This window comes from Atta colombica, unplaced genomic scaffold (assembly GCF_001594045.1).
Source record: "Atta colombica isolate Treedump-2 unplaced genomic scaffold, Acol1.0 scaffold126, whole genome shotgun sequence".
Taxonomy (NCBI): domain Eukaryota; kingdom Metazoa; phylum Arthropoda; class Insecta; order Hymenoptera; family Formicidae; genus Atta; species Atta colombica.
In genome coordinates, this window is record NW_017259213.1 from 3,476,346 (window position 1) to 3,490,736 (window position 14,391).

The 14,391-nt window shown below is 35.0% G+C and overlaps 1 protein-coding gene across 1 annotated transcript in view; it reads left to right on the plus strand.

Annotated features, from left to right (window-relative positions):
* LOC108684159 (hemicentin-2) overlaps positions 1-14,391 on the plus strand; it is a 146,871-nt gene that overhangs the window by 58,906 nt on the left and 73,574 nt on the right. Inside the window, exon 4 of the mRNA XM_018188288.1 lies at positions 4,712-4,834. Coding sequence (XP_018043777.1) covers positions 4,712-4,834 — 123 coding nt within the window. The remainder of the gene's footprint in view (positions 1-4,711; positions 4,835-14,391) is intronic.

The following is a 14,391-nucleotide window of genomic DNA, read 5'->3' on the forward strand; positions in this document are numbered from 1 at the left end:
CTCTCTCTCTCTCTATTTTACAGTTACAATTAAAATTACACTTGAAGATATGATAAATTATGTTTCAATCTCTTATATTTTCAATTGCTTGTCTCCATTTTTATATCAGCATTATACCTGGATCACTGACGGCATTTTTCATGGTATCTTCAGTCTCTATTATCCTTTGTATCTTTCGAACTTGTTTATCGAACGTTTATCTCTTCCTTCAGGCTTAATAAAATTATGCGGCATACGTGCCACGATTGAATGAGAAAACCGTTCAGCGTTAGTCAATGTCTCCCTCTTTGACTGCCAACCCTTTGTGTACCCGACACATTACGAGGGCTTAATTTTCGCACGTGGTACGCGTCGCCCATTGACCCAATAAAGCCGGACTTAAACTTTAATGGCTGCCATCGTAAACCGCGATGGTTTCGATGTGCATAAATTGCTACATACCAGTCGCGGTTTAGGATGGCAGTTGATACAGATGAAATGCAAGATCGATAGGAATCCGGTTGTTGCTCTCGTTTCATCATTCGAATAATCGTAATGGATTCCGACAAACTACACAAGACTATTACGAGAACAATACCAGCTTTTGAGCTGTCAATTGTAAGATTTAATTGTAGCATTGTAGTACTCCTGATGATTAAATTAAGGACTAGAGAATTATCTAAAGAGGAAAATCTAAAAATTGAAGTCAAGATAATTAAATACATAATAATTAAGTACCAATCTCCTAAAATACATATAATTCATTATTATACCTACAATTATCGTTCAAAGATAGTTTATTTGAAAAGCAACGTGAATTTGCCTCCCGATTCTAGGCACTACTGTACGTACATACATAAAACCGATTCTGCAGAGAACTGTTCGGCACAGATGGCACTATGACGCAACCGACGAATTTTTATATGTTCTCGGTGCTATTCTGCAGTTTGTATTCACACTACACACGGTTCCCGCCATTTCATCGTTCTACAAAAATATACAATGAACATTATTACATTGCAACGAGAGCCATTCAGCGGTTTGTCGCCTCAATAACGGCGCAGTTATAATATATCGATGATGGTTGTTTAATGATTTGCAATCTGCCAGCATGGCAGAATGCTTCTTCGAATCATGCTTCTTTTTTTCTCTCTCTCGTCGTTATATCTTGCATTCCTGTTTTCGCAATCACGGCTTTTTCTTTTCATCGATGTCTGTTTTCTTTTAAAGTTAATTAATATTGTTATCTATATTGTGTCATTTATTTTTATTCATGTAAAAAAGCCATCTCGATAAATGGAAACAGCATACCAAATAACAATGCACATTAAATTTGTAAAATTACTTTTACGAATACAAAGTTATATTTAAAGGATTTATCATAAAATTATTTCAAATTTTATGTCTTGGAAATTTATTCAACTAGAAATTATACACAATTTGTACATAATTCCGAAGATTTACTGAAATTTATCTCATCAGTCGTTATTAAATCGCGTATAAGAACAATATGGATTCTACATACACAACAAATTTTAGCCGTTTAATAATGTCACCATATATTCGTATGTTCTTTTCTACGTACATGTGATCACAAAATCCTCTCCCGCGGGTCGTATACAGGTTTGCTTAACGGCCCGTATAAAGTTTACGGTCGTTCCGGCTGAAACAGCGGGAGAAATTTCTTTCGAAGAGATTCATTCTACTGTAAAGCGAGGTCACCTTAAAGGTTCGCACAGTCCGGTTCGCGCGATTTGCGCCATTGAGCAGTCAATTACTTACTATTACTATCAAATTTAATCAGCCGATATCGATAGTGAGAAAGAATATAAGTAAAGAAATAAAAAATACAAAAGGTTACAAAAATTCGAAAGAAAATGCTCAAAAATCTCAAGCAGCATGAAGAACGGGAGACACTTGTGATCAATATCTCCTCGGAAAGGAGATTACACGGACATTTCTTAGATCCAGTTTCACAACCGATTTAATTTATTCCTTATCTTTTTTTAATACTAAAATTGGAAAGAGATGAGAAATAAGTTGAACCTCGGTTAAGAGTTAATTGTGAGTTGTGAAACTGAGCTTTAATCGAGTTTAGTACATTCATAGTTAGAAACTGGTCAGCAATCACACAGTCATACCATTTTTTATTTTTAGAGGAATAGCTATGATTGGCCAGTTTTATAATAACGGATGTTATTAAACTTGGTTAAAGGTGTCCGTGTAAATGTAATCATTACTTGAAAAAAAAAAAGAGTATACGCGGGATTGTGATAAAAGGATTTTATAGCGGTATCCTACGGTATCCATTCTGGAATAAAAGATGAACTAGTAGTTTGCGGGCGCGCTTTAAAGTTCTCATCAAGTGATCGAGGTCTGTAGGACACTTCTGTGTTTCATTGTTCCCTTTGTTTGGTGTTTACGCTGTTGCACCGGGACTACAGTGCGGCGTGCCCGGCGGCGTCGGTTACGTCGGCGACTACGACGGACTGAGAACAGCAAGGGAGAACGAGGAGGTGAGGTCGTCGGTACGCCGGGGAGAAAAGCTTTCATTAAGCTTGCATTGTCCCAGCACCGCACTATTATAGCCAAGTGAATAACTTCGAGCCATCCTGGTAGTCATGCCGCCCTTGTTTCTCTCTCTTCTTCCTGCATCGCTTCATCTTCCGTTTTATCTTTCTTCAATTTTTTCTTTTTTCTATCTCATACGCCATCCGCGCGTTACTCCCTTCCTCCGCGTCACACTTCCGATATTCTGCACGCCTCTCCGGCGTTTTCCAGGGGCTCGTCTCTTCCTTCTCTCGCACAATTTGACGCATCTCCAATTTATTCTGCGACCTCGATCCCCCGACAGCCTCGATGGCTGTCCCGTTATAGTCGCGGTGTGATATTAACGAGCTGAACGGCGATATAACGGTAACGGCAAATCGCTCGAGCGGCGCCGGGGTGGCATCGAACGACGTCCCACTCGCTGGGGCGCCAAAAGAGCGTGTGGATATTTCCATCATTTGTCGTTGGTATCGACGATAATAGTAGGACCTTTTAACGAATACGATCTCGACGCCTGTAAAATCTTGACTGTCCCGTTCATTAATTACTTGCCACGACCTCGTATCTATACCTCGTTTGTTCAACGACAATTTTGAAAACCTTCCCTTTCCGCTACTTCTCTTGATCTTCTCTGCCAACCTCATTGGTCGTTCGTCTGTCACCCTATATATATATATACTAGCGGAATATGCCGGAATCCTATCATTCGATTCCACGGACGTTAATGACATGGAAGGGAAACTCGTATTGAACGCAGAAGAGAAAGAGGGGTGATTATCGGAGGTAACGGGAATAACGCGTCATCTCCAACGATTACGTTTGATTTCTAGAGGCACTTGATGCATTCAATTACTAACTCTCGGGATTTACATCTTCATTATAACGAGCATTCCGATAACTAACGCTTCTCGTTGCTCTCGTTCTCCCTTCTCTCTCTTCTGCTCTTGCCTCCTTTGCGGTATATCTATTTGATGATGATGTGAAGTTTTGTCGTTGCGCATAATGTCGCTTCAGGGCGGAAAGCTGGTTTGTATTCGGGAAGTGAACTTCGCGCAAAAGCAGGTCACAATAAACTCCCACAGTGGAAATAAGCATTCCACGGATTACCTCCAAACAAACCATTTAAGCAGATATTTATTATGTGAAAAGTATTTTCACATTACTGAAACGCTGCATACATTTGGGAACAGTGCCGATATGTGGAAATATTATTTAATTCAACCAAAGAAAGAACAACATCAGTATTCGGATTAGAAATAAAGTTAAATATAACAGTATTACTGAAGAGTGTTTCATTATTGTTTCTATATTTAGAGCAAATAACATATTTAATATGATGTATGCAAAGATTGTACTGCAATAGAAGAATGTTCACTTCTTGATTGAATTTATTATGATGTTAACATCTTTTTTTTCATATATAGTTTATTTTATAAATATTTATGTAACATATAATACTCTTTTATTTTTTATTCCATTCTTTTCTTTTGACTTTGAAAAGCAATGATCAAAAGTGATAAAGATGGATTCAACTGAAAGACTTTTCTATTTGCTATTGTGAATTGTATCCTCAGTAATCTATCTTCTTAAAGTCTACTTTTTATTCGAAAAATTGGTTATTTTCGTGCACATTGGATTCAATTCGCAGTGACCAATATCTTCGTACATAGAATCTTCGTCGTACAAAGAATGACTTTCGAATGTGTAGAAATCAGATTACGTTGGCCAATATATTTTAAAATTACCGGAAATCTTATTTGAAAATTGCGAAGTAGCGAGTTCACAGACTTGCTATCGTCTGCGAAAGAAAATTGCAATTTGCAATTGCTATGACTTTCTGAATTACTTATTAAACGACTGTTTTTGAATTTCATTATAAAATTCATTTAAACAAATATTATGCAGAAATAGAGCAAGTTGAGAATAGAATAAATCTTGTATTTGCAATTTGCGATTTGTAATATTTCTTTTTGAGATATTTTGAAATTACATTTAAAAACAGAATACTGAAAGCGGAATGAAATTCTACATCATTTTAAATTGATTTTGGCAGTATAATAATACTCTGGTAACATATAATAACATCGTTTATTTTTCTTTCTTTTTTTTTATGTTTCTCTGCGATATCACGTAGTATATCGACGTCGTGGCATTGACACTAATTGCTTAATACCTGTTTCAGATACTCCATCGTTCGCGATAACGCGTTTACCTGGTTTTGGAATTCCGATCGTCGAGGGGATGTCTGTCAGCCTGAAATGCGAGGTAGACAGCAATCCAGCCAGTACTCCAATTTGGCAGCGCGGTAAGTGGCGAGCGAAAAAAAAGGAATGGAATTCGCGCGTGGTATTTCGTCTGATTTCTCGATCAGACTCGAAAGGATGTCTAACTTATTAATTTAATCAATTCTAACTACATCTTGCGTAAAATAGTTTTGTTTAGAAATTAAAATAACGTTTTTTACTTTTGTTAAATAGTGTGTTATGTAGAAAGAAATGTATTCCTTCTTATTGATTATTTCTATTTGATTTGTTTTTCCCTTGCAGAAATATATATCGTTTAGTATGTTTTATATCAAACTTCTTTACTATTTTTAATTTTTGATTAGTTTTATTATATTATAAATGCGAAAAATCGTGTTTAGATAAAAGTGCAATAAAATTTATTAGTTGTACTGTATTATTCGTAGAAATATTGGATATTGTAGATACATTTAATCATTTCGAGGCATATACTCTGATTACAATAAATATAAAAGTATTTATAATTTACTTGTCAATTTTTAGAAAAGAAAAATTTTAAGAAGAATAATTATTATATATATATATTATATAATATACTAGTAAAAATAATTCAGTTAATAAATTAAATAGCTAATAAAGTAAACTGATCGTCTCATTATATTTTAATTTTTATCATTAACGCTACTCATTTCCTCGCATGAATTCTTTGTTGGTTTAAAATAGATAATTGTAAATATATTACTTATAAGTATCACGTTTCATTTTTTAATTAATGTCTTCTATTTGAATGAGATAATTAACTCTTCCCTGCAGTAATGTTATTCGTATTTTCTAACAGTCGGTAATTTTTGGCGATTTAAATATGTTCGGTAATGAGATTTTTAACTAGTTACCGCTACAACAAACAGCCCTTTATTCAAAGCGAATTTCAACCTAGTAATTTATATTGTTCGTTTAACTAAAACAAACACATTTTAGTTAAGCGCAAATTATTGATTAATTTCAAATAGATTTTATCTTGATAAAATACAAAGATAAATCACCAGGGCTTTCATGAATTCTCAAAAATCCGATAATCATGTTACATAAATTATAATATATAAATTTTTTTTTAATTCCGAGCAAACTTTATTTTAATAAAATTAAAATCTGAGTATTGATTATATAATTACATTCATCACCAAAGTTACATATTACATATACGTATTACATATACATATATATATTTTTTTATAACTTTATTTTAATTGAAGATAGAAGCAGCAGAAACTTAGAAAGAAATTCAATCTTTTTAATCATTCTTTCTAACATTACATCGAATATTTACAACTTAAAAAGGATGCATTTAGTGTATCTTGTACACACATAAAACACACACACACACACACACACACAAATTTGCAGGTAGTGTGTGGCAGACGGCGAATTGCGAAGCGCACGTGCATTATTTCGTGCAACTCCCCATTCCCTACTGCAGCTAGGAAACGCGTCACGTTGTAGGTAGACACGTTAGTACGGGCACGTGTAACGGCAACGTGAGCATAATTTAATCACTGTAAACAGGCACTTGGATGGGGTGAAATCTGATGCACATGACCCTCGGCATAATATCGGCTTCGTAGTAACTCTAAAGGAGAGATGTAAACTTATCTGTAAATGCGTGCGTCAATGCATTGATAAGCGTAACACGGCTGTAATAGAATTACCGAGTTATCCTCTCGTGTTGGCTTTTTTCAAACGGAATGTTCTTGTTGATACGTGAAAAATGCAGCTTATGATGCGCGTGTCATTGAAAAAAAATAATAAGCTAATAAAAATGACTTGATTACATCATCAATTATTACATCATTATGGGAAGAGAATTTAGTTTCTCCTCCATATAAAATGAATGAGTTAACATTGTAATTGCGATATTGAAATTGAAAGATTAATTGTGTAGATAATAGAAAACCTAACAATTATATATGAGAATCATTAGTTATGTAGATATTATTATTAATATAATTATTGCATAGCGCATAAAGTAATAGTATTGTAAGCGACATTCTTAATATATTTTGCAAAATGCATCCCTCTAGCAAGCGAGAGAGAAAATAGCACTTCCTGCTATTTTCATACAAAATCCGCTATAACGTAATAATATCGCGGAGAACAGTCGTAATTCTCGCATAATTAAACCATTACCAACGATATGCTTAGGTGAGTCAAACGCATGTCACCGCTCGCGGTATAATAACGTAGTCCTTAGCTCGAGGGATTGAGGAAGACGTGGAGGAGAAGGGAGGTTCCGAAGTTCTGCATTCATGCGATTTCCGTCAACCTTGTCGTCTCAGCCTTGGCGTCCCACCTCCTCTAAATCTCAGGGATCTCGGGCTCGAGAATCGGGTGGGAGGTAAGGTGGTACATCCCATAATCACATTATTACGTACCGCAACGGGCGCGACAAGTCTACCACACAGACGCCGGCAGAAATCGGGACAATGGGCAGCCCCACACCGACGCCGGTCCCTTTCATCCCGGCAATTCTCGCCGGCGCGCTTTCATTCGGCTCCGATAGACAGGTGTACGCGCTCGATATTATTCCCGTCTCGATGCACCACTACACGTTGCAACCGCGCCTATTGCGGCATTGTAAATTTCGTGCCGGCATTAAAGGGAGATTCAGGTTGTAGCGCTCGTCGTGCCGTACGCGAGCAACGTCGAGGAAGCTGTTACGCGGCACGTGATATCGGAGCAGCACGTTGTTCCATCTAATCTGCTCTATTGGCCGGCACTTGTGCGAGAGAAGGAGATAAGACAACGGGAACGATGGCACGACGAGATATAGATATACCTATCGTGATTGCGTTGCGATGACCCACTCAAAATAAGGAAGTTATACAGTTATTGATTAACGATTGCAAGTAATGATTAACAATTTTATTATCAAATTGAAATACAATATATGTCATATACTTTTCGTATTTATGATTACATATATTATAGAAAAAATAGACTATGAGTATATGAAAAATCATGAATAATATTTGCGCGAATATGATGTTTTATTATGCAAATATAAATAACATTTCTCCTCTTTACACTTGACATTAATTAAAATCAACAAACTTGTGATAATTTGTATGTATTAACAAATAAAATATTGAGATAAATACTGTAAGAAAAAAATAATAACTGTAAGAAAAAAGTAATTTTTAATTATTATTAAGCTTTCTATTTGTTTCTTACAGGTGTAAGAATGGTGTAAGAATTTTGTTCTAATATTTAATAACAATTAATTTAATATCTATAATGATAGCGAAATGGATAAGGCTGAACAAAATATAATACTGTAACGATGAGAAGTCTTACGCTTAAAATGTAAAGTAATTCAAAAATTATCATTTGTAACACAATGTTTCAATAATAGCTTTATAATTAATTAAAATCTATAAAAAATTAAAATTATATTAAAATTTACAAAAAGACGAACCAAAGGTAATATTCAAACGTATAGATTCATTACCATTTGGCTGTTCTTTGTCGTGGGAGAGCTCGCTGACTGCGGCTGTGTCTACGACCTGATAAATATTTAAACCTGTCTATAATTCCTTCCTTCCTGTGAGCAATTTCTGAACGTTTCATAGCTTTTAATCTTACCCTTATTTTATATTCCAAGCTTAATCTGCCTTATCTTCCCAATCAAGGTGTTCATTGATTGGAATAAGCGATATAAATCCACATTCTATGAGAAGTTATCTTGGTAGCGGAGCAGAAGAAATAAAATTTCTGTAGAGAATGAAAAGATCTAATTGATATCATCTGAAAATTAACATTGAAAAAAAACGAGAATTGTGAAAGAAGAAACTTATACATATGGATATCTTTTTATTAAATCTGACATATATTTTGATAACATATATTTTACTTGAATTTAAATGGAGATTAGCGATTAATAGTGAAAAGTTAAATTGCATACGCTAAAATGTGGAGATAACAAATAATTATACTTTCCACCCTTTGCCACATATCGCTTCACTCTGGTTACTTTATTAAGTTAGTGACTTTCATGAGGCAATCTCTCAACTTGATGCTTTCAATCAATAATGAGGAGTAAAGTTGTAAGACTCTAACATTCTTACTCATTTTATCCTCTTCTAATAATGATGTCCTTTATAATTCATAAAATCGCGTACTTAAGATAACGTAATCAAAAATTTAAAATCTTTAAGAGATCGAGACTCTAAAAATATAAATTTCGGCTCTAATGTCATAAAATCGACCTTTATTCAACTGCAATTTAATTTAGATTGCAATTGAGATATTAATATTGAAAATAAAAATGCAATAGAAAATCTTTAACAAAGACAAGCTCTTCTCAAAGGAGTAAAATTTATATCCGGACCGTCTGAGATCTTTTATATATGTACAAGTTATTCGTGAAAAATATAGCAAAGAAATGGCGCAATTTCGATAAAGCATGTCGGCTGCTGTCGGATATCCTCTTTCAGTTTCGCATGTCGAAAGCAACATTATCCATATCATCATTTTCTTCGTGAGCTGCGTAACTTTGCGTAATGGACACCGCATAGACACGGACGTTTACATCAAAGGAAGATGGAATAACGTTTGTTTTAATGAATACATCTTTTGCCAAGAAAGCGTGTATCTTTTCATGTGAAGAGGTTGTCTGTTCAACAGAGCGATGCGTCATCATATAGATACGAAATGCAGCAGTGCAGTTTTATACGTACTTACTTGAGGCGTGCGCTTCAAAAACTCGAAATTTTTTAAAAATCAATAACAGTAAAATGATTTTTAACATTTAACGATAATAAAATTTTTTACAAACGGTTGATAGAAAATATTAACTTTTTCTAAATAGTAACAGGAAAATATCAATCTTTTTATTAAAAAAAAAAAAAAAAAAAAAAAAAAAGTATATGTATAAAATTGGCAAAATTTCAGGAAAAATTTGTTCATTTTATACATGTTTTAAAGCTAGCCGGACCAGGTAGTAATGTACGCTTCACCGAAAACGTTTTGCGAAAACGTATACATAGCGAAAATATGGAAACGCATGAAATCCAGGACTATAAATTTCACAATACGCGCCGTTGTAGTCACGGTATTAAATTTCGGTTACGTTATACCCATGTCGCAGATATGGCTCTCAATACACATACATAATACTAGCAAAAATCTGTTTATCCATTAAATTCCGCATATTCCATGTTCCGTTATCGCCTAGTCATTAGCATAATTAAATTGCATAAAGCGTCGTGTATTATGAGATATTATTGCACGAGCCGGTTTGCCACTAATCGACCAACTATATTTTTATTAAGCCAAATTGAATCAGCGTTACCAAATCGTATATTTCCATCTACCGTCGCTATTTCTAAATCTTTTTGGAAAATTAAGGCTCTCTCGCTCGCTCGCTCGATTTGAATTCTGGAACAGGATTTACGGTGTATACGTCGCCGTTCGTGGATCGGTAACGACGTTGCTTTTTAGCCGGTGCGGCGAATAAAAGCTTACCGCAGCATAATTTCCTTTATTCATCGTCAATCAGCGGCGGCTTGAGCCGAGTAAGATAGAGGGAACGTAGTCGGACGAGAGAACGAGAGAGATTTCTGTGCGGAGTTCGCGGGAGAGACCACTTTCTTGATTAGACCGTACCGTTTAAGCGGGTGAACCCATTACATTCGTTAAACGTATTCGCTGCGCCGGTGAACTTTTCGCCTAGGTGCGTCCCGTCCCGCGCAGAGTATTACTCGCGATTCAGCGGTGCTTTTGCCATGCATTTCCCCGAATGAAAATCGGAATCGCGATTTCTTGCTGTACGAACAAATCGGGCGGACGCCGATAAATATTTAACCGCATGCCGCTCTGCATTCCGGAAATAGAACTACTGTAGTTGTGTTTCAACTACAATAAGATTATATTTAGCCGATATCATACAATCAACCGATGGATATATTTTTTACGCACTCATCTCATATCTATTTCGATCTGATTAAAATGCAAGATAATTTCAAATTAATCTTGTTTTCCACCAATATTTTCCATCAAATTAGGAGGAGTTTTTTTTTTAAATAAACTGTTACATATACATATATATAATGTATAACATAGTGTTGCGCTTAATTATATAATTTAGTATTAAACATTAATTATAGCATTTCACGTATAACGTTAATATCGTTCGAGCTTAATTATATTATCAAAAACATTGTTTCCTATTGTTTCGCGATGTTTAAATTTCGATATTCAGAAATAACTGAAACCAAATTGAAATAGTTATTCCGCTTTTATTCGGATATTATTATTTTTTCAGCAAAATTGTGCCGGTTATAATCAATGCAAGAAATCAGCTTGCACGAATCCAGGAATGGTCTTCAGGAGAACAGTGGCCGAGCACAGCCGCGTATATATACGTTGAGTATTCCATCGAAAAAGCAACCCGAGTTTAACGCGGCCGATTAAATCGCTTTTCAACCAACTTTTTTAATCCACCCTTCCACGTTCGTATTCTGCTCGTTAAGAAACACCTTTTTAATCCCCTTTACGTAGCTTGATCCGCGTATTTACGCAAGACTGCCTTTTCGATCAACTTTATACGATAGGAGTGGAAATTACAATTTCTCTTGAATTAATCAGAAAAGCATGGAGAAGCACTCAAACGAGAAGCTCATTCGCGATGTAGTCCGCCGCCGCCACTGCGATGAAGCATTGCCAGGCTCGCTGGCGTAAATCACAATCGTGAATAACAATTTCGAGATTTGATAGAGATTTCGCGTTGCACTCCATTCACATCTCGAGTGAATCATGATTGTCTTTTCCGTCCCTGCGTCTTGAGTTATTTATTGTCTGTTAAAACTTTGCGCAAAACTGTACTTCCTTTGACGCGTCGACGAAGTCGCGCAATGGAAGTGTCACGAAAATAAAGTGCACGTTTCTACACTATTTGATATATTTCATCGAAAGACGTGTGAAAAATGATTACACTAAAAAGACTTAAAGATTTATAGAAACGATATTGTACTTTCTACTTTTTTTTACTCGTATTGTCACACATTATGGATTAAATAACGCGTTATATAAGTTTTTCTTTTAATTGTCTATTTAAATTTTTTTATATTATCATTTTCAAGCAAATTAATATTAACTCCCTTTGTATTTGCTTTGGAAACTTTAATTCTTATTAATAATATGATTTTACATTTTAATGAGGAACTGAGATACGAAATAGTATAATTACCTTCTTGCCATGCAAATGTTATCTATAGAGAGTATATAAATGGAATGATGAATTATGCACGAGTTTTTTCGGAACATAATAAAAAAGATCTGTGTTATCAATCAAGTATCTAAAAATTCGAAAAATTGGACTGATTGTGTAGTTTCGTTTATCTCGTTATTGAGTTGCACAAAACGCTGAGAACAGCTGCAGCCGTCACTTTCTGCTGCGATCAGCCGCATACGAGTGATAAGAACTATGATGGACGACCTGTTATTACCAAACGTCAGAAGGTACTGTGATTTCCACAAGAATTATTGCCAAATACTGTTCTAAAGTAACGGTTTAGCTGTACGTTTGACGTGCCATGACTTTTTATACCGCGGATACTCTTATATCGCGATAAAAGAATTTAAGCACTTGATAATCGCAGGAGTCTTTAATATTTTTTACAAAATTTTGGTATATATAAATTTGTTAATTTTTAATATAAATTTGACGACGAATAAAACTTTATTTGCTATGACTTTTTTCAGTACTTATTTAAATAATAAATAAAATAATAATTTATTGTATAAAACAAATCAATCGTAATTATCAAGATTAATTAAAAATTGAACTTGCATATTACGTTCACTATAGCTATATGCATAGTAACAATTTTCGGAATAAAAGCTTTTTTAAATAGCTGATAATGAAATATTTGGCTGTCAATAGTATTACATTCGTGACATTAATTATTTGTTTAAATTAATATCTGAAATTTGATTTCTCTTCGAGAATAATCCTGATCTCGCTGTTAAATTAATTAAACTCCCATGTTGCTGATATAATCGTTTGTTCTATGTTTCGCAATGAATATTTCTGATCGCAGATCGCGTTTTGATGTATGTATGCTCCTCCAATTCTGCTTCCGACAGACAATATCTTCCTCGTGTCAATATTACTGTCATGGGCGGGAAATCGTAGTCTTTTATGCGAGGATGTACGGAGGATTGATGAAATAAGATTTTTTGTGTGTGCATTGGCTACGAAATAACTAGATTTATTAAAGTTGTCCTCGTCTTCGTATTACCCTCGTATTACGCCCGGGTAGACTGTATAATTAATCGGCAGCCACGGAACGTGACAGAAAAATCGACGTCCCGTCGTCGTGACGGATGACACCGCGCAGCTACGACGGAAAGCGGCTATATGTGAGTTATCCTATTAAATATTCAATTATTTCTGCCTTCCACTCCTGACGTCTGGAATTCGCTCGGCGCGACGGCGCGCGCTGCGTCGAGCCAACGCCGCGTCCGCCGCCGGGGCCAAGCTTAATCCCTATTCATAGACTCAATCGAGTGATTTCGAATAAATCCTTCCAGCGTTCCGCGAGATCCGCTGCAATTAAAATACTTTAATATCCTTTGGAGCACGTATCCGCCCCGGGCAATGCCTTCGCTGTTCGCGAACCTTTCACCCAAACTCGTTGCTGCCGCCATTGCCGTCGTCGCCTGCTACCGCCCATTCTCAATTTCTTTTAGGTACAGTTACTCTTATTAAACGTCCCATTCCTTTTCGAGAAAGCACGTTCGCCTCTCGTTCAAAGGCTTTATAGGGAAGGTAAGTCAGGCAAATTCGGACTCTCCCGATTTCCCATATTGCAACGAGTAGTGCAAATAATCGAGTTCGCAATATGGCTTTACAAAACGATTTTCTTTGAGACTAAGAAATGTTTAAATCACTAAATTAACTATTTTTGGATACGTAATTTGTGATTGTGTCCAATGTATTCTTCGAATATCTTAAAGTTCAGAAAATTTTCAAACAAAGATCGAAGTAAATACATGAAATATAATTTATTATGATTCTGTCGATGATCTATCACACCGATACATTGGACGTAGGAACATTTTGCAAGAAGAAACGAGAGCGTCAGCTGTGTGAAATTGCTTAAGAGAAAGTCGAAAGTCTTTATATGATCATCATTTGGAAGTAACACAAAGCAAGGATATCAGAACTCCAATGATATATCCAGAATAATTTCACGATACTGGACTTTCCGAGTTCGAAATATTATTAACTGTGAAGTCCGCAATTTATGATCTTATATCGTTTCTTTTACCTAAAGAAATAATTATCAGTTGTAATAATTTATAAATATATTTGTTTTATCAGTATTAAATTTCATTTTTTAACAGTAATTTTATATATATTTATTTTTATTGTCATTTTGCTGACATGTTTGATATTTTTAAGTATTTTAGTTAAGTATTATTTTAAAATATTAGTATTTTAGTAACAGCATTATTTTTGAGGAGAAAAAAGTGTTATATTTTTGTATATTTTTAACAGTTCTGAATATTTTACTTATATAAAATATCTTTTTGTAATTTTTGTAATTTAGATGTAATT